Source organism: Trichoderma atroviride, chromosome 4, assembly GCF_020647795.1.
Source record: "Trichoderma atroviride chromosome 4, complete sequence".
Taxonomy (NCBI): domain Eukaryota; kingdom Fungi; phylum Ascomycota; class Sordariomycetes; order Hypocreales; family Hypocreaceae; genus Trichoderma; species Trichoderma atroviride.
The window spans coordinates 4,518,352-4,542,458 of NC_089403.1; the positions used below are offsets into that span (position 1 = coordinate 4,518,352).

A 24,107-nucleotide genomic window follows, 5' to 3' on the forward strand; every position below is an offset into this window, starting at 1 on the left:
AGCAAAGTAACGTGCTTCATAGTCTCATGTATGTAGTCCGGAACCGTCCGAGCTCACGATATATGCTGCCCTGGATGTGGCGAGATGGTAACCGGCTCGTCGGTTGGAGATGGGCTGATTGACAAGGCTTGATCTCATCGTGGACTTGTTGTAGAGTGTCACCGGGCACAAAGCTGGTGTCTTCTATTTCATCAGACTAGTGATGGCTGCCCATGAATAGCAGCAAGGAAAGGTTATCATAACATCTCTAGTTTCAAAACCAAAGACGTCAACAGCTGGGTCCTATAGTTGTTAGCTCATTAGTATCAGCAACGCATAGCATCGTCCATGTAATCGTCGGGTGTTTAGCTGTCGCCAAGCCAAGCAACACAGCACAGACCCAATAGGGAGACATATGTTTCACCCCCCCAGTACCGTCTCAAGGATGTTTGTGTCACTAGTATTCGAAACAGAGACATTCAACGACTTTCATCCAACAAGAAAGGGAGAAGCCTCAAAGTTGGTCATTCAAAAGTGGAACCAACGGGCAATAGGATATCGCAAGAAATCTCTCTGAGTTAGACTACCCAGCCTGGTGAGAAAGAGACACTCCGAGTAGCAAAGACACACGAGTCCATGCAAGAGGCTAGCCTAAAGCTGAATATATAACAACTAGAGCGTAACTCATTCAATCGCCAGTCTATCATTACCACTAGGCAATAATAGACGAAAGCCAAAAGCCACGCAAACGTAAAGCTGATAGTGTTTCGAGCTACACAATCTCGACTCGTTAGTGACAATGGCCATGATGCAGCTAACAACGTTTCCATGCATAGGTACTTAGCTTCTTGCAACGACCTTCAATTATCTGTGATTATTTGACATGGAATCCTGAATTTTAGCTTGAGTATTTACATCTATCAGGACTTCCACGGGTTTCCTGATGTTCACATGTTGATTCAAAACCCATGACAACATAGGAGAGTGGGGGACGGGCACTAAAATTAATAGCCGGGATATTGCCGGGCACAATACTGCCACCACGACTTCCAGTCTCTATTGTTCTGTCGCAGCCTGACATTACCTAGGTTCAGCCGTTTGTTCGTTCGCCAATAGCTCACAGCGCCGGCAAGGTGGGAAGATGAGCGGGGTTGCCATATGCTCTCGTGGCTAAAAGAGATGACAAGCCTCTGAGTCCACATCATGAAATCTCGACGTTCTCGAGTAGTCTTCAAACATCAACTGAGAAAAATGGCTGCAAGCGTGGAACAACAACAGCAACAACAGGTTGGCCCTGCGCCTCCTAGCACACAGCAAGGTGCATCTATCCCCAGCCTCTTCATGTTTCCTCCCATGATTCGCGATGCGCTGGAGACAGACTCGTCCAACATCCAGGATGAGACGGTCGATGAGATTCTGCCCTTCCTGACTGGCAAAGAACACAGCCAGCTCAACGCCCATGGCATCCCCCGTCTGGACAAGCAGCGACATGTCAGGTTCCTGAAAAAGCAGCTAGGAGCGTTGCCGTCAATGTTTGTGGGAGCGGATCCCAGCAGGCCGTGGATATTCTATTGGTGCCTGAATGCCCTGTCTCTTCTCGGTGAGGATCTCGAGCCTTATCGCGCCAGGCTTATTGAGACAGTGCGCCCTATGCAGAATAAAACGGGCGGGTTCGGAGGGGGTTTTGGCCAGTCATCGCATCTTGCCACCACCTACGCGACTATCCTCTCGCTGGCATTGGTTGGCGGAGACGATGCATTCGAAGCGGTCGACAGGAGAGGCATGTGGAAGTGGTTGTGCCAGCTCAAGCAACAAGATGGGGGGTTCCAGATGGCCGTCGGAGGCGAAGAAGATGTGAGGTAAGTCTCTGATCGTCGCCCATGTCGTGGTACCGTGCCTTGGTTAATGTCTCATTTTAGGGGGGGCCTACTGCGCAGCTGTTGTGATATCTCTGCTCAACTTGCCTTTGGAACTATCATCCGACTCTCCTGCATGCGCTGCCGGCCACACAAGTCTCCTGAGTGGCCTGGCTGAATGGGTCCGGCTGTGTAAGTCGTCCTTTTCTTCTCTTTTCCCTTGTCATGTTCCGGCCCTTGCTGTCTAAATTGCCACTCTGCTAAACGGAAAAAATCAGGCCAAACGTACGAGGGAGGCGTGTCAGCCACCCACGGGATCGAGGCGCATGGTGCGTATGCCTTCTGCGCTCTCGGATGCCTTTCAATTATTGATTCCCCACACCGAAGCATCAGACGGTAAGTCTCGATCCAGGGCGTCGTCCATTGACGCAGTGCCATGAGAGCTTTGCATTCTGACGCTTTCCCTGGCATGATAGGTACATGGATGTACCACGTCTTATCTCTTGGCTCTCATCTCGCCAGTATGCTCCAGAAGGTGGCTTTTCAGGCCGCACGAACAAGCTTGTCGACGGCTGTTATAGCCACTGGGTTGGTGGATGTTGGCCCCTGATTGAGGCCGGTCTGAGCGGGCCTGAGGGGCCGACAGCTGGCCCTGCAGGTCGCCCGATGGAAGACACGGAGGCAGACGACAGCTTGTTCAGCCGAAATGGATTGATTCGTTACATCCTCTGTTGTTGTCAAGACATGTCTAGGAGGGGTGGCATGAGGGACAAGCCTAGCAAGTGGGTGCTCTCAATCAGGACAAAATCTGCAGAGCAATCGTGGCGTGCTAATGCTGTTTCATAGGTACTCTGACGCGTACCACACTTGCTACGTTCTATCTGGTCTCAGCTCCGCACAGAACAAGTGGCGTTTGGTTGCCTCTCGAGCCGATGAGGCCCTTCTTGGAGGCGACGTTTGGGAGGTGTTGCCTCATACAAAGGGAGAGCAAATATTTGATGAGGACGACCGGATCGGAACGCTTCACCCCGTCTATGCAATTCCTCAGCATTCAGTTGACGCGATTCGAAGTTACTTCTCATCGAAAGAGGGCTTCTAGCTGCGAATAGGCGGCCGACGTCTCCTGTTATAAGTGGCCATTAGGTTCCATACAGTGCTTATCCCTTCCAGCGGAGCCAGTGAAAAGACTAATACGCTGCTTGCACAGTGATTTATCCTCCATAGGCTAACAGAGAGAGAAAGGAGGATAGTTGCGTACAATGATACCGGTTGACCTTTTACCAGATATCTTCACGTGTGCCTCGGGGTAGACGGGTACCGTCTTCGACCTTTTGTCGATAGACGTCGAGACGCTTCAAGATGGCAGAAGAGCGGGTCAAGCAATGCCGCCGATAGTACCTAGCAGCGGCAGTAGTGCTATCCGATCCTCCTACGGACGGGACTGTAGGCAAGGTTTTCATGGTCGATCCGACAACCAACTAGGCAGAAGAACGATGGAGTCCGCCACCGCTCAGCCGGTTTTTGTTATCAAGAAAAAGAGGGAATCTGTGCGTTGACAGCTCACCAGCTGCCAGGATATCAAAGAAGGAAGCAATGTACATCAAATCGTTTAGAGCCTATCAACATGCCATATGTGGCTATCATCACAGCAACTCGCTTCAAATGGAAGGAACCACGATCTTCCCGCACACGTGAAAAGTGACAAAGCTGGCATTTGAATGCTGTAGCTCGGGCTTATTCCTTCGCGAAGCAGGCTGCCTGGGGGGTGGTTACGCCGAAAGAAGCACAGAATACGGTGGAAGGCTCCTTGTTGGGATGGCCCTGCATTGCATGTACGGAGTACTCCGTACTACCTAGTCCAATTCCCCACACGACTTCATCCGCCAAGATAATGCCAAGTCTTTGAGCTGCTATGTGAGGGAAGCAAGCTCTATCTCTTCTTGCGCCTGAGCAACGCACTCAGACGCTGTTTCGCCCAGGGAGTATATTGTGAAAATTACACAGCACAGAGGCAATTGACCTTTCCTTTGCCGCATACATGGACATGATCTCAATACTACATACATGTATGCCTCTTCCCGCGTACAGATTCCGGAGAGCACTAGTTGAAGCATGTCTCGGATGAAAGCTCATGGGAGGGGGGGCGCCACACCGCATTCGCAAGGCCTGCACATCATCGCTGGGCCAAAGGTGGGCTACTGCTATCGAGAGCTGATATTTTTTGGAATAGATTCTCGTCTACGGATACATGGATGTGAGATACATACTTGTACTTGTAGCACATGCCACCCGATGTGTCCGCAAGCAGTCTATATGAGTGTAGTGCCTATCTGGTAGTACTCTCTCTCCTCTCTTACAACAAGGGTCACATTTCCAATACAAGTTCTTCGTGATAAACGATCCCCTTACTAGCATGAAGCCACAGCTTACTTGTACGATTTTGGCTTACGAACCAACAGGAAACAGAGAGTTCATATACGTGCAATATGGGCTAAATCCATCGGCTGCTGCGGCGTTACCTTGAGCCCCGAGAGGGATTCGATGCTTCATGAAACGTCGCTTTTGATCATCACTCATTATGCCGTACATATGCACTCTTTTTTTTTCTCTCATGTAAGAGGTCTTAATGAACGATTCTATCTCTTCTTTCGCAAAATGGCACAGCCCTCAGGCACACGCCCCCCCTCCGCTTATAGGGCCGCATATCATGCGGCCGCCTTACATGGACAGCCTGCTTTGTTCCATTCACTTGCACAAATTAACTCTCTGACAACTGCTTGGAAAGTTTGGATTTCCCTGCTGTATGCATGACGAGTCAGCCAGTGAAAAGAGGGGAATCGAATCTGCCACTCTCCCTTTCTCTCCTCCGAGGCGAAACAGAACGGTGATGGGCAAGATCATCTCAACGCGTTGAGCTCGCTGGCATGATAGGGAACTGGAAGCTGATCTCTCGCATCCTACAGGTACAAGTATGCCCTCTGCATATCTGATCTGCCTACAGATAACGGATATATGGGCTCTTATTCTCTGCTAATGAATTGCAGCCGTCCATTCAGGAGGAAGGCTTACACACATCCCATCGTTCTCCCGCCACCGAGGGACCGGGATTGGATGAAAAGCCAGAAGTGGGCAGTTGCATGATGTGGATCGCAAAAGTTTTCTTCTTCTTCTTCTCCTCTTTGCCACAGGGCCTCTCTTGAGAATTTTTTTTTCCCTTTCTTCTTATTTCCCGTCTTTGGCCTGGCGCTGCAGGGACCTTCTCCCACGATTGCCCGGCCTGACGGGCTCGCGCTGCATAGGGGGCTACACAAAACGCAAGTTCAGAAGCGCTTATGGCCCCCATGCCTGTAGAAAGATGCAGCGTCCTTTATGAGCCTGGCGCCCGCCGGCATGCGTTGGAGTCTAAATGCCTCGGAGGTGTCGAGGCAGAGCTGCGCTGCAAGTACATCGTCCATACTGCTACAGTCGTAGTCTACATGTACTTGCGAGGCTGCAGCGAGTGAGTGGCGTGAGGCCGTGTTAATGGCTCATTCGTTGGCAGCATTTTTGCCAGCCCGCAGGTACCGGGTACCTTGGAGCCTGGGACTTTGGAGCCTGGGTTCCGATAGGCCAGAGTCAGCGGTTGCTCAGAGGGCAGGAGCTATCCCTGCCTGCTGGGGGTTTTTTGACGTAGAGGGAACGGGCCAAGTATCGAGTACCTGGCAGGATCGCTGGAATGCAAAAATCGCTTCCTGATCTAAACCACGCGCAACCTTGCCTCTGTCATGTCTTCTCGCTCCCCACGAAGCATGGCCGCTTTGCGCGAGGCGTGTGCAGCTGCATCCAATTAACCATGTCGAAATGCAGTGGACGCAGGCCGGGCTAATGACAAGCAATATGACGGCTCAGAGCGTCCAGAACACGATAGCGTCACCGCTTCAGAGATGGCGAGTCCTCCATCGAGAGCCATTCTCCCTTGACTTGGACAGGGACACTGACAGCACGCGTTCACCGTTATGACCTAGCCTCGTCGAATGTCCAAGGACCGTTCTGCTTCGTACCCGTCTGTCTGTCTGTCTGTCTGTCTGCTCCTCACGGCCGCGTCCAGGTCGCTGGGACCAGCGGCCGGTTCCGATCTGGCCGCCATTGGCCTGTCAGAAGCCCATGGACACAGCGTGACACTAAGAAGCGTGTTTCCCACCGAAAGACCAGTTGTGCAGTGGTCTCGAGTGGCGCGGCGGACAAGGGGACTTTTTTTGCTGTGGTTTTCCATCATCGCCTGGCCATTTGGCTAGCGAAACCTTAGGCAAGCGATGAGTGGTGTTTCGGTCGCAGCAGCTATCCAATTGTCGAATCACAAGCTTCGCTGACAATCCGCCGACGAGCTACGTTTGTGCTAGGCCCAAGCAGCCGGCCCCCCCTTTTTGCTCATCTGTTATGCTTTTTTTAGCATCCATCACACATATCACAGTGTATTTCGGAGTTTCGCAGCAATGGTGACGGATATTTACCCCAGACCAAAGTGTCATCCAGCGTGGGTGGCTTTTTCCTCCTTGGTGGTCCCTCTTTGTGGTTTCTAGGTGATGAAGAACGATTTCATTGTGCAGGGTTTCCATCGCCAATTACCATACCGGCTTGAGAGAAACTGATGCTGAAGGTGACCCTCCGGTCTCGGTACTTCTCCTACATTCAGGCCATTCGTTCAATTGTACCTACTTGCAGGTATGCTGCTGCTCCTGCTGCTGCTGCTAGCACTTCCTCTACCGGGCACGCAGCGGCCTTTCTGTCATCCATACCTACTCACCCACAGCTCTGAATAGTCTAAGAGCTCCGCGTCAGCGCTCGGGCCCCCGCGCATATGAGGATTTTACTGAGGGTGTCGCTGTTGATGTACTGCAGGCAGGCATACCTACAGGCGTGCAAGCCATGGAGCACGAGTACCTACTTGTACATGGCAGTTGCTTCGACGAACCGCTCGCTGCGTGTGTTTGCTTTAATATCAACCGGCGGCACTGCCAGCTCATCGTTGCATGCGGCCTTTAATCAAAGACCCCCCCTCACAAAGACACTTAAAGAGGGTCAAAGGGTCTGAGGGCGTCTGCCTCTGGCTGCCTTGCGCCCCCCTCTTCGCGGATCTGGCCAATCAATCGGGTCACCTTCACCGTAATTGTCACGATTGTTCTCCGTGCAAGTCTGGAACCATGTGTGCGGCGACAACACACTGTGTGCGCGCTTGCAAGTCGAGGGAAGCATATCTGCGGCAGGAGACTTCGTACGAGGCCTCATGTCCAATGTATGTGAGCAATATTATGTTACAACTCGACAGCCGCTGGACGATTCTCTCAGAAACCAGGATCACCTTGTGTCCGTCCGGTCTTGGCCCACTATTCGCCAGCCAAACTACTGCGACGCTAGAGATTAGACCCTTTGCGAGGACTTGAGCGATGGAGCATGGAGTATGATTATCATCTAAAACTCTGAACGATTTTGGTCTGCTCACTTTCATGCAAGTGGTAGCAGGTTTCGCGCCTCTTCACCGACGTCTGGAGCACCGAGGAGACTATTCCTTTTGTGCCTCGGCCTGCACGTTCCGGGCAGGTGTATGGGATAGCCTCTACCAAGCCTCATCTCCCTGAGGTTTACTCAATTATAGTTGAGAAGATAGTGCTGCTAACATGGCCCTAGTGCCAATTGGCTCTTTGGCTGATAGAGATGTGAAACACGAGAAAAGGAAGCGTAAAGGAAAGCGTGCCTTACGTATGTGTGATGGCTTATCGTCACTTTTGAGTAGCACACACACACGCGTGTTCTTCAAACTGGCGATCGAAACCACGGCCGGCTAACCTGGAGTGAAGCAGTCCAACCAAACGACAGCAAGCTGACCACCAATTCCCAAGGATTGTGAGCACAGTTGAAGGTGTCTATGCGCCAAATACCTAGTGTGCGTGTGTTCCATGCGTGCACTTGTTCTGTGCATGCAATGGTGCAATGGTGCAATGGAAACATTGAATCTACTGCATATACCTACCAACCTCGAACAGTTGTTATAAGGCGGTTACATGTTACTGATCACAGTGCATTTTGGTACGCAAGGCTCTTTCTTATACGGCACACAGATACCTTCCACATGCACAAGACGATAGGTATCTGTGGGATTTTGCTGTGCATTAGCGGCCGCTCTGCCATAGATCTCGGAGGGATATATTGGGTGAGGGTGGCTACCAAGATACATTTCTCTCAACCTCACGCATTGTGTGGCTCACCTCACGACATAATGCCAATTGCTCTGCCATGAATACTTGGGATAAGCTGATTTCTGGTTCTGCGGTTGTGCTCAGGAGATCGTCGAAACTCGCACCAGCTTGGCTCCCTTTGTGCACTTTTGCCACCACTTCGTTGGCCAAACTGATGACGAACTGCACGAGGGGTACGCCCTTGCCGTTGATGATTTTTGGCCGCCGATTGATTAATCGTTCGTGCAACCTCAGTTGAACATGGTCGAAGCGCCAAACATGGGTAGACCCCGCTGGAGACAGGGGATTGGGCGCCTACAGACGCGACCCTTCCGGCGGCCAGTACGGCCGACATAGGGAGACAGCTGCAGCAGTGAGAACAAGACGAGGAAGCCATGCTGAGAGGGACCAAGGGCCTGGGCTGGGTCAGGTAGGTGAACGGAGCTCTCGCAAAAAAACCCAGGTCAGAACGGCCGAATGCTGGCGCTGGGCCCCTCCTAGCCGGTGGCATACCTTACCACTTGTCTCCCTAGCACCTCCATCTCCATCCTCCGTCCATGCTACGACTCGCCGGCACCGCTGGGGCGAAACTTATTTCAAATGGGGAGACGGCCATTTACAGTAATGGTTAGGCGGTGCGTCTCTCTGCCACCAAAGTGTATGTACATTTGTGGTGGAGCGGCCTAGTCCCCAGCGGTTTGCAAAAACAACTGGCGATGGGAGCTGCCAACACATCAGCGATGGGGTCACACTCTTTCCAAGAGCCGCATCGCCGCTCTCATCAACGTCCATTCGCGCGTTTCGCTCTCTCCAGACACCCCTCGGCCCCGCGCTAGCAACGAGGTCTGCGATGAAGCCCACATGTCTCGCCAAAGGACCGGCTCATCCTCCTCTACGACAAGACCCTGGGCCCTCCGTGGTAACGAGGCATCAGGACATGCATACATATCTTTAGTAGCAGTGGTAGCCATTACAGACGGCGGTACATGCATCCACACCAGACAGACACCTACATAGTACATATGCATGGCCATATGCCAGAACGCACATGCTCACGGGCATATTGCACATCTGCTCATCCTTGTGGCCTCCCCCCATGCCAGCTTCCGACCAGGACAACCTCCATACAACATACACGCATCCAGACGCAGATTCTCACGTACGGGTACACGCGCGCGCATATACCTACATCCCTCGCCGCTGGATCTTGTCGACCGCCGCAGTTGCTACCGGAGCGGTGCACCTGGCCTCCGTCTCGGCCGTCCTCGTGCTCCACCCTGGACGCTGGCCAGCTTCTGTTCTTGAACTTGTTTCGTTTCCGCTGCCTCTCCGCCGAGCCCGCGCTGTCTACTTTAATTTGTTCTTAATCCCCTTCGTCTCCCTCTCGTTTTGTGTTGGGACCTCGTCACCCTAGATCTCGCCTTGGTTACACCTTGACCTGGCTTTAAGCTTTTCTGGTCCTTCTCCTCTCCAAGGTTGCCACACAAAGCCATACTCCAACTCTTCTTACTCGTACATACACACGCATATCTGCGGCGCATCTAGACTCTGTTCCACTTTTTTTTCCTCTCTTCCCACACCAAGGGCAATTTCCCTCCTCTGCAATCCCCAATTCCCCTTCTTCTCTCTCTCACGATCCATTGACAACTATCGGAAACCATGGGTGGCTTCTACATGCAGTACCTGGAGAGTAAGTTGATGAATTGAGCTTTCCTGCTTTTGTTTTGTTTACTTCAACCCAATGGATACCGACAGCCCCGAAATCTCGTGTGGGGGTGGCGTATGAGGTTTTGGGGGGGGAATCAATCGAGCCTTGCGCGGCCACCACGGCGACCTTGGCGGCCAGAAGGCTGGTCGAGACGGAGGAGGGGGCATTTGAGATGCTCTGTCGTTTCAATTGACCTCGTGGCCGTTAGACTGACCTTTTGGTGTGAGGTGGCTTTGCACAGGCAAAGGATTGTTCCAATTGCACATTTTGTTGCCTTTTTTTTCTTCTCCATAATTTCCTTCTTCCCGTATCATCTTTCTTGTTCCAAGATGGCGGTTCTTTGTTCATGCGGGCATCCTCAAGCTGCAGGAAGCCGATTGACCAGGTCCCCGTGCAGCACGCCTTGACATGATGCCAAAAGAGCATTCTCTACCCCCAGTTTTCTGTTTTGACCGCAATTGTTGAATGTGGGCGCTTGATTTGTTTCAAAAGCATAAAAAGACTAACGAATGTTTATTGATAGGCCTCTGCCGGCGCCGAGGATGGACAGACCCCTCGTACGAGTGTTACCGTGATCCCAGTGGCTTTACTTGCCTTGTCCTAGTTAATGGACGCGAGTACCAGACCGACCTGGCATACGAGTCTGATCTGCTGGCCCAGGAAAACGCCGCCATGCGCGCGTTCATGGTTTGCCGCAACTTTTCCGTCAACGGCGGCATGCTTGCCCGCAACGGAATTGTCCAAGGACTCCCGGCCGCGGCTGATACCCGCCGCAAGAGCCGCCCGACATCCTCAAGGGACAGCAACGAACGCCACGGTCGTCGCTCTGGCACTCATTCGAGCAGCAGTTCTACTGCCTCCTTTGAATAGCCGCTCGATACCTGGATCGGATTCGGAGTTTGACGGCGCTGTTTACACACAAAATTTTCGAACGCTCCCTCCCCCCCCCTTGGTTTTGGCTTGGACCTTCACAGGCAGCCATGGCGCATATATACACGTGGTCGAAAGGCTTCACAGCCATCCCTTAGGGGATATAACCATCACCGCGCCAGCCTTGTTTTTGTTTTTTCCATCTTACTGGCGGTTGTGATTTCGGTGCGGTTGTGAGCAAGTATAAGAAAAGAAAAGAAAAGAAAAACCCCCCCAAAAAAAGCACGCACAGCGGACCTGGCGATAAAAGAGGCATTTTTGTAACACACATGTTGCAACGATTTTTATGACGACATGAAACGACCCTTAGACATTTCATCTTCCTTATAGCGGCCGGTATGCTCCTTGGGTGGCTTTGCCCCCATTGTTCTAGAAGTTGGATTGATTCTCTTCTCTGCAATGTGTTTAGAGTCAAGGCGCATTGCATTCAGCATTTGGATATTTACCTTTCCAATCTCTTATGTCGTTTTCTGAAACGACCTACACTCCCTGAACCGGCGGGCTTCATTGCAGGCGCCGAGAAACCAAAAGTTTTCCCCTTTCAGCCTCTTTTAGAAGCAGGCTTTCAGGCTTTTCACACGAATCATGTCTGTTTTAGGCGGTTGCTCCTCCTATTGAGTTGACGACACGCCTCGCTCTCACTTAGTTGTGGGGTAGACATCCCTTTCATTATGACGGAGGTCAAGTCTCTCCATGACTTGTCTCGGATTTTATGAGGAGTTTTTGTTTGTGATAAAATAATCCTGCATTCGCAACGAAGAGGAAATGGCCGTGCCTTTCACAAGGATGGCCCCTCGACTTTCTTTCAAGGCGTCTGGCAGGAGCGAGGTTGGTAATACCTCTTCCCACCTCATTTGCTATTTCTATTGTTTATTTCTCTGGAACGACGCAGAGTCCTTGTCGTGCGAACCAAGGCCAGCGATTGTTTGATGACCCCTATTTTTTTTTATGATGTCAAGACGCAAATGAAACCAAAAAAGAAGGCGAGAATGAGATGGTCGAACTGGATGATATAAAGCAATGAATGAGATATGAATGTGTTTTTGGATATAAAAAAATGATGAATGGAAGATGACCCAAAAAAAAAAAAATTTAAGAGCTTTACGATAATGACGATATGAAGATTATAAATGTTTCTCGTTTCATTAGGATTACTTGGTGTCTGTTCATTGTATTAGGGCTGTGTGGACGATGAATTTTAAACATGTTTCAAAAGTCTGCTTGTTTCTTTTCACCAACTACCTCGTGACTGCTACGAGAAGTCATGGCGTTGGGGTGATGTGATGCTCGGCACGTTGGCGGACACCGGCAGTCTCCCCTTGACAGGATGAGAAGTAGTCAAAACAGTGACAGCCTAAGAACCCGAGGCTCTGGCACCTACGTAATGTGGCACAACATAGCTCAGGAACAAGAAACAAAGATGAGAGGAGAAAAAAAAAGCCGCTAGGTCAAGGCGTCGGCAACCGCCGATGAAGCCACACACACAGAAACGAAACGACTTTCTCTGATTTTAGTGGCCCTGGGCCGCGACCGGCCAGGCCAGGCCAGGCCAAGAGGCTCTCTCTGCCCCCCCCGTTGGAGCGATTTAGGATTTTGCAAGGAACAGAAGTTGGAAGAAGAAAAAGTTGAGGGCGAACCAACGACACACAAGGACCAGCTAGACTGAAAGTGGGAAAAGAAGAAAATCCTTGGCGGAGATGAAACGGGAGGGCGGGATGAGGACATGGATGGTTATTTCCGGAAGCAAATGAGGGGCGCTTCTTTTTGGGATTTTGCTTCTTCTTCTTTTCCTCGTTTGGGGGGGGTTTGATGTAAGATTAGCGAAAGGGTATGGGATGGGATGTGATGATGCGATACGATGTGATGGGGGTCTTGTGATGTATGGAGTCTTTGATTAGGTGCTTGTAGGAGGGAAGATGTGTGTATACGAGTGGTGTGAGGGTTACTTTTCTCTGACAGGGATATTAATGAGTAGAGTCATAATTTATAGAAACAACGAAGACGAATGATTTGGCTTCTTATACTTTTGCTTTAATGTAAACCGAAGCTTGACGCGAAGTTCCATGTGATGCTCAATAGAGGCATTAATTGATGTAATTCACGTCAGGAGCACAGGAAGAAAGGGGTAGCAAAAAAAGACAGTGCTGACAGCGTTATTTGGCGCGAGAGATTTACGAGCCGAGCCACCCTTTGCCATGTAAGTGGCGCTGCCCGAGCAGGAGCTGAGGGTATCGCTGGCGCTCCAGTCATTGGAATACGAAGAAGCAATATATTGTCTCATTGATGCGAGATGCGAGCTGCTTGCGTGATAATAGTAGTGCCAGTAGGTAGGTAGTACTTGGTTTCTCTGTGATGGCGTTGCACCCGGATGCGGCGACTGAATGAATGTATTGGGCAGTCGGACGGTCTCGGTCAAATTGGCTGTGAGGCACGACGAGGCGAGACATTTCTGTGCAATCAACGCTTGCAGATCTCGAGACACAGCTGAAGGCTTATGCTCCGCCATTCCAGCGGCGTCGCTATGATTGTCTTTGAGTAGTATCGCACTCAAGTTGAGGTCAAGATACAGGCAATACTGCCATGGCAAAACACGCATTTCAGATTGCATGATAAACCGGATCATTACGGAGCAGCCAGCCTCACGGGCCGCTTTCCAAATTTCGCCTCCAGCTTTTATACCCTTCCCTTGGAGCCGCGTGGGAAATTTTCATGCTCGCATTGCCGGAGCTGATTGGCCCTGCGTCTGAAATTGGAGAGGACCCCTGATCACTCGAACCCCCCGCACTGCCTGCTCGTGTCTGTCTGTCTTCTGATACAGGTACAAGGCCTGCCACGGCTCTTACACACGACGAGAGGTACATGTATGTACCCTGCAAAGTCCCGAGCCGTTTGGCACTACAGGTGGCACTATTTGCGGCAGCACAGCCTTTCAAAGCCGTCGCGCTCAATTAGAGTGTTGGCGCTGGTCTTTTGATGTGCGGCGCACTGAAGACACCTGGAATTCCAGCCAATTGATCGCTCTGCGCGGTGCCTCAGGGGCGGCAGGGACCGTCTGCGGCGCTGGAACAAGTGGTGCTAGGCCGTGTTGAGCCCCCCGCGGTGCCTGTACGAGAAACCGCTAAGCCCAGCGCGCTAATGGGCGCCCCGCAGGCCTCGTGAATTGCTGCGAAATGAAAGGGTACCAAGGCATTACGGAGTCGCAGCCACCAAGTACCCGGCGCGCCGTGCCACTGCGTGATGTGACTTCGTGTCCGTTGACATCTGGACACCTAAAGACGGCCAACGCCAACCTGAACGTCCAGTCTTCTTCTCCCTCCTTTCCTCTTTTCTTCTTCTTCTTTCCCATCCTTCTGCAAAACACCACCGCTTGGCCATCTTTTCTTCTTCTTCCCGAGCCGACTTTATTTGCTTTGCGAGCATTGCATTGTCGCTCGTTCTTCTCTACGCTCTCTACCCGATATACTAGTTTATTGCTCTGTTTTTTAACCCCCCCCCTTTTTGACTACCTCCGCATCACGGCAGACATCCATCATGAAGGGTACGGCGCGCCTCTGATTTCCCACACACGACCACTTGCTCCAATGGCAAAGCTAACGGCTCCTCCCATGTAGGACTTATTCTTGTCGGTGGCTTTGGCACTCGCCTTCGCCCTCTCGTACGTTCTACGCTATACGGTCCTCGGCCCTGCATCCCACCATGGCATTGATGCGAAAATGGGGGGAATGGAGGGGGGAGGAACCGCCGCAAACGCAGCATCACACACCTCAGCGACTAACCATTGTGCGACGCCATCTAGACCCTGACGCTCCCCAAGCCTCTTGTCGAGTTCTGCAACAAGCCCATGATTGTGCACCAGATCGAGGCCCTCGTTGCCGCCGGTGTTACTGATATCGTCCTCGCCGTCAACTACCGTCCTGAGATTATGGAAAAGTTCCTAGCAGAGGTGAGCCCTGCACTCGACCCCTCATTGCCACATTCCTTGCTTGCGACTTGTCGCACCAGATCTTTTGCCCCTCCAGATCCGCTCCCCTCCAATGACGTGAATATATGAGACTGATTGCGTACCTCCAACCTTTTAGTACGAGGCAAAATACAACATCAACATTGAGTTTTCTGTCGAATCAGAGCCCCTCGACACCGGCGGCCCTCTCAAGCTCGCCGAGAGCATCCTTGCCAAGGACGATTCCCCCTTCTTCGTTCTCAACTCCGACGTCATCTGCGACTATCCCTTCAAGGAGCTGCTGGATTTCCACAAGAGCCACGGCGATGAGGGTACCATTGTGGTCACCAAGGTGGAGGAGCCCTCCAAGTATGGTGTCGTTGTCCACAAGCCCAACCACTCCTCTCGCATCGACCGCTTCGTCGAGAAGCCCGTCGAGTTCGTCGGCAACCGTATCAATGCCGGCATGTACATCTTCAACACCTCCGTCCTGAACCGCATTGAGCTTCGTCCCACTTCGATCGAGAAGGAGACCTTCCCCGCCATGGTTGCTGACAACCAGCTGCACTCCTTCGACCTCGACGGTTTCTGGATGGATGTTGGACAGCCCAAGGATTTCCTTAGCGGAACCTGCCTGTACCTGTCCTCTCTCACTAAGAAGGGAAGCAAGGAGCTCACTCCAGCCACCGAGTCCTACGTCCACGGAGGCAACGTCCTGATTCACCCCACGGCCAAGATCGGAAACAACTGCAGAATAGGTCCCAACGTCACCATTGGCCCCAACGTCGTCGTCGGCGACGGCGTTCGTCTGCAGCGATGCGTCCTTTTGGCCTCTTCCAAGGTCAAGGACCACGCATGGGTCAAGTCGACGATTGTTGGCTGGAACAGCACCGTCGGCCGCTGGGCCCGTCTCGAGAACGTGACTGTTCTCGGTGACGATGTTACCATTGGCGACGAGATCTACGTCAACGGTGGCAGCGTCCTGCCCCACAAGTCTATCAAGGCCAACGTTGACATTCCCGCCATTATTATGTGATTTAATCAATCATCTCTTCGCCATTTTCTCTGGCTCGCATCGCACCATGCGACGCCCTTTAAAGATTCTTGTTTTTAAACCTTCCGCTTCGAATTTCTGATTCTTTGTTTTATTCTGCGCCATTTTACACCCTCATACATTCACCACTCCTCCATTATTTCTCAAAAGATACCCTATCGGTGGAGGGGAACCAGTCTTTGAGAGAGAAAACCAGGCAAATTTTTTTTTTATTAATTACCACTTCTTCTGGCATCTTCTTTTTTCTCTTTTACCCCCTTTTTATTTTTCTTCTCAACTATACTATTTTAAAAAAAGATCGAGCCATGGATGTTTGTTCGCGTTATGTTGAGCTCCAAGTATATGAGTTTGGCGTTCTCGGGGGAATAGGTGGGCAAAGCATCTTGGAGGGACTAAAGGTGTCTGGGAGGATGGGAAAGAGCTACGATGGACGAAGCGCTGAAGGCTTTGCATGTATGAAAATATGATAGCGTAGCGAATGAAAGCTGAATTTTACGCTTAAGCCTCATAACCATAATCTCTGGTGATCTTGTGTTTCTTGTGCATTAACTGTGACATTGCTAGGCTATACCTATATAAGTCCTTATTAGAGGTATCTCCTGCTCGCTTGATTTTGAGTGCTGAGCTGCCATTGACAGCTGATGCCTCCATTCGCTGGTGCTAAGAACTTGAATGACGCAACGTTATGCCAAAAACAAAAGGAAAGAGCGCAGCTGGAGCTTCGGCCCTCAGGACAGGCGCCTGACAGCTGCCCTCACAGGGAAAGAGCGTTTCATGGAATGCGCACTGCAAAAATTGATTTCTCCCCTCTGCACTCTTTTTTTCCACTTTCCTCAGGCTGCATCTTGAAATAAGTGAGTCGAGGGTGGCGGAGATGTGAACTTCCTTCTGCTCTTTGTCTTTCTCTCTGTGCCGCATCTGTAGCCTGCATTTTGAGAAACTTTTCATTTATTCTTTCTCTTATCACGCCTCCATACCTCTTGGAGTACATCTGCTACTTCGCATCGCAGTCGATTCTCCTCGCAGACTGAAAGAGGCAGTAAGCTGCATCTTGCAGAGAAACTGGGCACAGACAGTGAGCTCCAGGATGCCCCGAGCCTGAAGATATTGTATGGACTAACACATCCCAGAGCTGCAATGGACACGTACATTTCGCACGTACTGCTTGGCAGTAAAAAACACTTCCCTGGCGATGTTGGCCAAAAACGCTCGCACGATACTATGGAGCCGGATGCCGTAGCAGAGCCCGCGTGGAAGCGACTCGCTTTACCTTCGGGATTGCCTGCAAGATGTCTAGATGCAGAATCTTCTTGCGATGTCGAGATGGAAGAGACTGTAAGTTGAATGGAATCGGTCTTGACGTCAAAGAAATCCATACAGCTAACTCAAACAAGTCGAATGCCGACACCTCTGTAGACAGTGGTCTTGACTGTCTATCGCAGCATACACATTCGCAAAGCTCTGGGGGCGTAAATGAAGCGGATAGCCTCTCCCCTTTTGTGAAACATTACGCGAGGCTTTGTGGGAGCGTCCATGAGTTTGTCATGAAGCATGTAGCGCCGAGATCTGATGGATCGTACGTCTATGCGTCCTCCTGGCCACCGAACCCGCCAGTAATTGAAGGCACGTCGATTGTGCTCAAAGAGAAAAACATCCGAGATATGAGGCTTGAGCCCTCCATGACCTTTTTCCACATCAACGAGATGATACTTGCAAAGAAGCTTCCGATGACTGGCGGAGCGGTATATGAACTCTTTGCGCGAGTCGTCAACTATGGTTGCGCAGACTTTAGCCCGCATTATCAATATTTTCAGCTGGAAGACTTGTTTGGAGGAATGCCCTATTTGAGTGGACTACTCATTCGTACCTGGATCGATCGGAGTACGCGGAGGGGATGCTCTGTTGAATGTGAAGCTACGCAGTTTGCGAGTGCAACAGAAGCCGAGGGCAAATGCTACTGCGTCTGCGAGCCTGTGCAAGACGATGCCTCCGAGCTTGGCTGGTCGATCTACATTCGCGAAATACAGCCTGTCACTTGGGAAACAATTCGAAGCGTTCATGCCCACCTTAGAAAATAGGGGCTCGAGATGATCCAGCAGAGTATGTTCCAAGCAGTTCATGGGTGGAGGCAGCTATTGGCGCCTGTTTCTCGATTTATTCAAGAGTGGTTCAACTCTGTATCCATGATACCTTTATGGATTATTCAAGTTTAATTAAGCATGTTACGGTTATATATGTGGCCTTTCTATGTGGCCTTTCTCTGGACACTTTCTATAGTGCAGTGGCATATTTACTCTAATATTGTATCTGGTCCCTTGTTTCTCTTTTTTACGTTGCAAATTTACTCCCAGGCTCCAAGTTATGACTCCATCCAACTTGTTTAGTGACTGTCCCTCGTGTTCTTTTAAAGTCTACAGCTTTGCGTTTGGATCCTGCTAAGCCTTTATATGTGATTCTTCACTTTGAAAAAGGGTGCAAGTTCTCGCTCCATCATTTGGCGCAGTTCCCGCTGCTCATCTGCGGTGGGAACCTCCAGACTACCGTGTCGCCGGCGCCAGCTCTCGTCAGTCTCGCGCATCTCGGCGTTGGGATCCCGGCCTGTGGGATCAATGAATTGAAAGGAGCGGTATTCGCAGTTCTTCCAACTTGTGGCTGTTGTTTTGGAATTTGTGTTAGTTGACAATGTCCTATCATGGCTGGTTTCTCTCGTCGTCTCTTTTCTTCTTCTTTTACTCTTTTCAACTGTTTCTTTCCTTCTTTGAAGCCAAAAGGGGCAAAGGGGGTTGCAATCTTACGATATATTTCAGTAATGCCATGCCAGTCCTCGGTCAAAAAGTGCAAAAAGGCACCGTGGGAAACCACAGCAATGTGCGCATCATCCCCCAAACCAGCCGCAATCTCCCTCAGCGTCAACCTGGCATCCCTCGCTCTCACCGGCAGCTTCTCCAGCGAAGGCTCAAAGTAGCTCCCCTCGCCCTTGAAATCCCACCCCTCGCGGATCCTGCTCACGTCGACCCTCTCACCAAACTCGGCAGCCAGCTTCTCCGTCGACGACCCCGTGTCCGAGGGCGCGTCGGAGCACTCCTGCAGCGAATCCAGCGCAATCACGGGGTACAGCTCGTCGACGCCAAAGGCGTTGATGCAGGTGTACAGCGTGCGGCGCATGCCCGAGGCGACGAGGCCCTTGAGCTGGGCGTGGTGCGGGAAGTGGGCGCGTAGGTGGGCGCATTGCTGGATGCCGAGGGGGGTGAGGTCTGGGTCGGGCAGCTTTTCGTTTTCTTTGGAGAGGTTGTGGTAGCCTTGGGCGTGGCGGACTAGATGCAGCGTTGGAGCCATGTTTGCTCAGGCTTTTTTATAAGAGAGATAAATCAATGAGGTTGTATTGAAGAAAGGGAGAGTTTAATTGACGAATAATAAAAGAAAAATGAAGTTGAAACCCAAGTCTGTAGCTATTATAAAGGAGGTACCAACGAACTAAGCCAACACCGCCTTTATTCCACTCATCTCCGAAACGTACATCCATCTTTTCGTTCTCCAATTAAAAAAAAAAAAACTCGGCTCGCCTACCTCATACAGCAATTCCACTTCGGACAGGATGACTCAAAAGAAATCCTTTACGGAGAGGGTCACCCGGCCCCGGGGGGGGGCGAAAAAAAACTGGACTGGCCTCCGGCTCCGGCGACTAATACGTTATACCTTGATAAAAGCAAAAGAGCAGCTTGAAGAAAAAAAAATTAAATAAACCTAATTGCCGCATGTTATGCAATTCCATCAAAAAACTATGTTAGAAGTCGCTCATTTCTTTGTATACAGACGTCATTCTTATCAATCTAAATCCAAAAGTGGCAATAACAGGCGTAAGTGGAAGGGATATCCACTCAACTGGCTAGCAGTCATAATGCCTCAGCATGCCTATAAGGACCACCCCAATTGGTGCGTTAAATCTTCCGGCAACATCAACTTTATCAGTCCATCTTGCGGAATGGACGAAACGGAATGATGAATATGAGATGGCAGTCATTTCACGCGGAGTGCCCCTTTTAATAAGATGGTTTATTAGTGATCTGACTGCATGTATGCGGCTTTACAACTTCGGAGCTCCGAGGTGCTCACAACTTCAGGTAAACAAACTCCAAGCACTTATACAGCTACGCTGCAACTAGACATATAATTCAAGATTTAGTTTCCATGGGCTAGATGCGCAAACAAAGTAGTCATTCTGACAGGCTACGGAATACCCATGTTGCCGCACACACGCTGTCCAACAATCGTAAAAAACGCCGCGTCGTATAAGTCCCCTTGATGTCATAGTGTAACCCACATCTCACGACAATTGCCGCCGTATTTCTTTCTTTCCACTAAATTATAGAACCGGGAATTAAAACTCAATGAGCGCTTCCTCCTTCACCGGCTGCTGTTGCTGCACAGGCTCATGCTGTGGTGCGGGGGGCATTGCGTAGTTGGCGTAACCAGCCCAATCAGGCGGAGGGGCTGGTGGTTGCTGTTGCTGCGCAATACCCATTTGATAGGGTGACGGCTGAGGTGGCATATCCTGATGATACGGCTGCTGGGGTGTTGAGGTAGGCGGCATCTGTGAGTGAATGGGCATATGGGGTGTTGCGTTGGGAGGTTGTGAGGGTTGAGCCGCAGCCTGAACGGGAGTGGCTTGTGCCTGTGCTGATACGGAGCCCCCGTGGTAAGGCATAGGCGACTGGTTCAGGTTGGGATATGGTGATTGACTTGCATCCGCGGAAGGAGCGTTCTGTAAGGGCTGTGCGGTGTTGAAGTAGTATGAAGCGTTCGGATCTGTTGATGGCGATGAGGGGGGCCTGCTGAGGAGGCTGCCTTCTCTCTTCGGCATTATCCTGGGGTTGCTGCTGTTGAAACTGCTCAGGGGCTGATGGCGCCCGAGTATTCCAGCTATCAGTTCGCTGCTGAGGGGCATAAGGTCCGGATGCAGCGTCAGGTGCTGGCATTCCGGCATAAGGCGGGTAGGGGGACTGTGGCATCGCTTGTTGAGGCGGTAGTTGGTACAGCTGCTGCCCTAGTGGCGCTGATGGCGCATATCCTGGCTGTTGCTGGTTCGTATAAAAGTTTTCGGCTCCAACCGAGTTGCTTGGCGCATGTGAATGTATTGAAGGGTAAGGTCCGGAGGATTGGCGAGGTGGTGGGAGATTATATCCGCCTAGATTTTGCTGGCTGTATGCCTTTGAGAGCCGGTCTTCAAGCATCCGATCGTAATATCGAACAACAGTAGACAGCTTGGCATGGAGATCAAGGAGAGTGTCTAGACATGCTTGTTAGCATAAAAAAAAAAAAAAAGATGTGGCAGGGTAGCAAAATCATTATTACCATGCTTGCTCATTGTTTCTCCATATGTTCGCGCCAACTTGGGGCGCAGTGAGCCGATGCTATCATAGAGTTCCTGAATCTGCGGTTCTCGCAAAATAGTACCGGGAGGTTGGGTCTGGAGACGGTCGACTAATGTGGCAAAGAGGTTGATATTCTCGGCTTCCACTGCCGTCAGCTCGTAGTCGTTCTTGGGCAGCGTGAAAGTGGCAGAGGATGAGGCGGCAGGTCCTGATGTTTGCTCTTTCAAAACAGCGGCGTGTCTCTTCTTTTGCTCTTCCATGTCTGCCAGTGAAGCAGCAATAGCGGCTTTCAAATCCTCATCTTCCTCTTCAGCTTGCTTCGCCGAGGCACCATCTCCTCCACTTGTCCTTGGCCCATTTGAGGTTACAGGAGCCGCCCTGCCACGAGAAGCATTGCCCACTTCCTCTAAGCTCATCGCTAATGCTTTTTTAAGATCTTCGTCAAATCCGTCATCGACGCGCGCGTTCCGTGGTTGCATAGCAGATGTGCTGCGAGTCTTGTGAGGATACGTCGGCGTGCGGTCGAGAGAAGGGTTTGGCTCTTTGAATCCCTTATTGGTGAGCTTGGCATAGCATCCATCATCGACTCGCACAGGAGTAAGTATTCCCAAGTGAGGAAGTGGAAGCGTTTTGCTTGAGCATTGTTGATCGAAACAGTTGCCGCAATTCCGGCAATGGTGTTTTCGATTGGTAAACGTAAACGCCGTTCGACATCGCATACAGACATCCGAATCAACCCATTCAGGCGGCTGTTTGACTTGCATTAGTCGACCACCCCGAAAGAGCAGGGCAAAAAGCGAAGCAATCATTCCGGCTACTTACTGCGCTACTATCAATCATGCTGCTCGCCACCGTGACCCGCGGAGGGAACTGATAGCCCTCTCGCTGCAGCCGCTTATATACTTCGCCGATGTAAGACAGCTCGTACCGCCCTTCTGTAGCGCCGGACCACGACTGGATGAGCTCGAGAATCTTGGATTTCACTTCGGCATTAATGGCGACCGGGCCAACGGCTTGGAGGAGAGAGGTCAAGTTGTCCATGAACTCGCGGGAGGCGATCTCGGTTAGGAAATGAGATCCGCCATTCTTGACGCATGTGTCTGTAAGCTAGATAGAGAGGCCGGTGTTAGGGCTGTGGTCGTGGCTGGATCCCAACAGAGGATGCACTATGCAAAGGGGGCATGTCTGGCAACGTACGTTGAGGGCGCTGAGCTGGGTGTTTGGATTTCTGTTGCCGATGCGCTTCTTGAGTGATTGCATGGCCGCCTTGGGCGCCACCGTCTTGGATCTGATGACATCGGAGATCTCGAGGTTGAGCGCAATATCTTCTCTGCATTTCCCATTGTTAGCTAGTCTTCATCACCGCTGCAGCATGAGGCGTCCATACAGGCTGCTGCTCGTGGCCTTCTCGATCTGCTCGTCGAGCGCCGTGTTGGCCGAAGACGACCACCAGCTCATCATGTTGGGGAGGCTCTGCGGCAATAGAAGGACCTGGGAGACAAAGGAGAAAACGGCGCGTCTTGACTGCAACGCAGAGGCGATGCGGGAGAGCTCGGCAGCGACGGCGATGCAGGGACTGGACGGGCTGAGGCGGGATGGAGGTTCTGGAGCTGCAGCTGCGAGCAAGGCTATGGGGATGCGTTCGTTCTAGCCCAGCTTCGGCTCCGCTGACGACGTCTGCAGTTGCGTCACGGCGGCGGAGGCACCAGCCGCCGGAACAGTGGTTGTTCCGCTGCTGTACCACCATCCATCCATCCGCAGCCTCGTTCCTGTACCTTGTACCTGTAATAACTGTAATCTGACTAGCAAAAGGTGTAAGCCACAGTTGGATATCTTGGATGTTCAAGAGAAACATCAAACTACTGCTGCCTGTAATTGCTTTCTGTGGACAAGGCCGAATAAAAGCGTAGGCGCATGCTCTCCATGGGTATCTCTTCACATGCTCACACGCTAGTAGCAGTATGGAGACGCCGAGTGGCTGGCCGGGCACTGGCTTACAACCCATGAGCAGCTGCCTATTGTCTGTCTTGAGGTTGCTTGGATGTTTATATGCCAATGGAAAATACCAGTTTTGATATACAACTAAGGTCCATTCCGTGGTCACCAAGACCGGGTATGTTATCCTGGACACTGCGACTCGGTCTTCCACCGAGACTGTCGTGAAACTCACATGTAATGTACATGCATGTAGCGGCATACCTAGTCTAATAACGCTGAACCAGCGAACAACTCGCCATGTCTTCAACGTCTAGAAGGGCTGCAGCTGCAATGGAACACTAGATGGCTGCAGTGACGTAGTGTGGCCATAGCATATAGATAGGAAATAGGCGTCAACAAGACGTTGTAAACGAAACAGGTGGCGGTGAGAGGCAAATTAAGACGGCGAGTCCGAGCTACGTCCGTTCACCACGGTCTACAAAAGAAATGAAAAAAGACTAAAGGGCGCAGAGGCATTCGCTATACCATACAATCATTCTTGTGATGCGAGCCACGCATTTGCTCGTTTTATATGCATCCAAGAAAGACGCAAGGTTGGAGGCACTTAGCCAAGCAATGACGACGCTGGCCGTGGCTTATGCGCAAATCGCGGTACCTGCGGGACGTCGCGAACGTAGGCGAAGACGCAGCACAGTACCAAAGAGGACATACAGAAGACTTATTTTTGTATGCAGATTTAGCGGGGCTAAAAGTACATTTATCAACTTCCAAGTATCGCATACCCCACGTACGCATGCCAGTTTGGCCACACTTGTACCTCGGCGAAGCCAAGCACGTCTAATTAGGCCCAGAGTGGTGGCACACCCCAACCGGCCAAGTTCCCAGGCCAAGTCGCCAAAGCAGCTGACCTCTCTATGCTACTGTTGACATCTTCGCATTCTCCATTCATACGAAGCCCGTCGCCCTCTGGGCTTTCAGCCTGCCATAACAGCTTCGCCTTCTTACGAAATAGCCCCCGCGAGCCCTTGACCTTGAAACTGCCCGTCATACGAGAATGCTCTGTGCTGCCTCAGCAGCCCCTCATCAGGGCCCCCGAAGGCTGTCATAGGAATCATACA

The 24,107-nt window shown here is 51.3% G+C and overlaps 9 protein-coding genes across 10 annotated transcripts; 6 read left to right on the forward strand and 3 right to left on the reverse strand.

Moving 5' to 3' along the window:
- Nucleotides 1–1,182: 1,182 nt before the first annotated feature.
- Nucleotides 1,183–1,842, forward strand: TrAtP1_008885 (uncharacterized protein; the record flags this gene model as incomplete). The annotated part of the gene is made up of 1 exon (XM_066114082.1): nucleotides 1,183–1,842. The coding sequence occupies one exon, from the start codon at nucleotides 1,183–1,185 to the stop codon at nucleotides 1,840–1,842; it is 660 nt and encodes a 219-aa protein (XP_065970175.1).
- A 473-nt stretch (nucleotides 1,843–2,315) lies between these two features.
- On the forward strand, nucleotides 2,316–2,681 carry TrAtP1_008886 (uncharacterized protein; the record flags this gene model as incomplete). The annotated part of the gene is made up of 1 exon (XM_014087087.2): nucleotides 2,316–2,681. The coding sequence occupies one exon, from the start codon at nucleotides 2,316–2,318 to the stop codon at nucleotides 2,679–2,681; it is 366 nt and encodes a 121-aa protein (XP_013942562.2).
- Nucleotides 2,682–9,143: 6,462 nt separating this feature from the next.
- Nucleotides 9,144–9,461, forward strand: TrAtP1_008887 (uncharacterized protein; the record flags this gene model as incomplete). The annotated part of the gene is made up of 1 exon (XM_066114083.1): nucleotides 9,144–9,461. The coding sequence occupies one exon, from the start codon at nucleotides 9,144–9,146 to the stop codon at nucleotides 9,459–9,461; it is 318 nt and encodes a 105-aa protein (XP_065970176.1).
- Nucleotides 9,462–9,706: 245 nt separating this feature from the next.
- Nucleotides 9,707–10,625, forward strand: TrAtP1_008888 (uncharacterized protein; the record flags this gene model as incomplete). The annotated part of the gene is made up of 2 exons (XM_014087089.2): nucleotides 9,707–9,737; nucleotides 10,279–10,625. The coding sequence occupies 2 exons, from the start codon at nucleotides 9,707–9,709 to the stop codon at nucleotides 10,623–10,625; spliced, it is 378 nt and encodes a 125-aa protein (XP_013942564.1).
- A 654-nt stretch (nucleotides 10,626–11,279) lies between these two features.
- Nucleotides 11,280–13,293, reverse strand: TrAtP1_008889 (uncharacterized protein; the record flags this gene model as incomplete). Its single annotated transcript, XM_066114084.1, has 2 exons — nucleotides 11,280–11,296; nucleotides 12,861–13,293. 2 exons carry the CDS (start codon nucleotides 13,291–13,293, stop codon nucleotides 11,280–11,282), a joined length of 450 nt encoding a protein of 149 aa, XP_065970177.1.
- A 923-nt stretch (nucleotides 13,294–14,216) lies between these two features.
- Nucleotides 14,217–15,661, forward strand: TrAtP1_008890 (uncharacterized protein; the record flags this gene model as incomplete). The annotated part of the gene is made up of 4 exons (XM_014087090.2): nucleotides 14,217–14,223; nucleotides 14,297–14,340; nucleotides 14,482–14,628; nucleotides 14,765–15,661. 4 exons carry the CDS (start codon nucleotides 14,217–14,219, stop codon nucleotides 15,659–15,661), a joined length of 1,095 nt encoding a protein of 364 aa, XP_013942565.2.
- Nucleotides 15,662–16,307: 646 nt separating this feature from the next.
- TrAtP1_008891 (uncharacterized protein) lies at nucleotides 16,308–17,853 on the forward strand. Its single transcript, XM_014087091.2, has 3 exons — nucleotides 16,308–16,754; nucleotides 16,810–17,014; nucleotides 17,074–17,853. Exons 2-3 carry the CDS (start codon nucleotides 16,817–16,819, stop codon nucleotides 17,755–17,757), a joined length of 882 nt encoding a protein of 293 aa, XP_013942566.1. The 5' UTR covers nucleotides 16,308–16,754; nucleotides 16,810–16,816; the 3' UTR covers nucleotides 17,758–17,853.
- Nucleotides 17,841–19,376, reverse strand: TrAtP1_008892 (uncharacterized protein). The gene is made up of 2 exons (XM_014087092.2): nucleotides 18,475–19,376; nucleotides 17,841–18,331 (listed from the first exon to the last, which is right to left on the reverse strand). Exons 1-2 carry the CDS (start codon nucleotides 19,013–19,015, stop codon nucleotides 18,123–18,125), a joined length of 750 nt encoding a protein of 249 aa, XP_013942567.2. The 5' UTR covers nucleotides 19,016–19,376; the 3' UTR covers nucleotides 17,841–18,122.
- A 53-nt stretch (nucleotides 19,377–19,429) lies between these two features.
- On the reverse strand, nucleotides 19,430–22,695 carry TrAtP1_008893 (uncharacterized protein). Of its 2 annotated transcripts, XM_014087093.2 has the most exons (5): nucleotides 22,439–22,695; nucleotides 22,249–22,381; nucleotides 21,874–22,158; nucleotides 21,032–21,800; nucleotides 19,430–20,966 (listed from the first exon to the last, which is right to left on the reverse strand). In XM_014087093.2, the coding sequence occupies exons 1-5, from the start codon at nucleotides 22,510–22,512 to the stop codon at nucleotides 20,158–20,160; spliced, it is 2,070 nt and encodes a 689-aa protein (XP_013942568.2). In that variant the 5' UTR covers nucleotides 22,513–22,695; the 3' UTR covers nucleotides 19,430–20,157. The 2 variants fall into 2 exon arrangements, with proteins under 2 accessions (XP_013942568.2, XP_065970178.1); XM_066114085.1 differs by having other exon boundaries at nucleotides 19,430–21,800.
- Between the last annotated feature and the right edge of the window lie 1,412 nt (nucleotides 22,696–24,107).

Excerpts from the sequence above, each read along its gene's own strand:
- TrAtP1_008891 (XM_014087091.2), top strand. The coding sequence starts at position 16,817 with ATGGACACGTACATTTCGCACGTACTGCTTGGCAGTAAAAAACACTTC. Across the intron at positions 17,015-17,073 it reads ATGTCGAGATGGAAGAGACT|TCGAATGCCGACACCTCTGT; the intron begins GTAAGTTGAATG and ends AACTCAAACAAG.
- TrAtP1_008892 (XM_014087092.2), bottom strand. The coding sequence starts at position 19,015 with ATGGCTCCAACGCTGCATCTAGTCCGCCACGCCCAAGGCTACCACAAC. Across the intron at positions 18,332-18,474 it reads TGGCATTACTGAAATATATC|CCACAAGTTGGAAGAACTGC; the intron begins GTAAGATTGCAA and ends CCAAAACAACAG.
- TrAtP1_008893 (XM_014087093.2), bottom strand. The coding sequence starts at position 22,512 with ATGATGAGCTGGTGGTCGTCTTCGGCCAACACGGCGCTCGACGAGCAG. Across the intron at positions 21,801-21,873 it reads GCATGATTGATAGTAGCGCA|CCGCCTGAATGGGTTGATTC; the intron begins GTAAGTAGCCGG and ends CAAGTCAAACAG. Across the intron at positions 20,967-21,031 it reads AGAAACAATGAGCAAGCATG|ACACTCTCCTTGATCTCCAT; the intron begins GTAATAATGATT and ends AAGCATGTCTAG.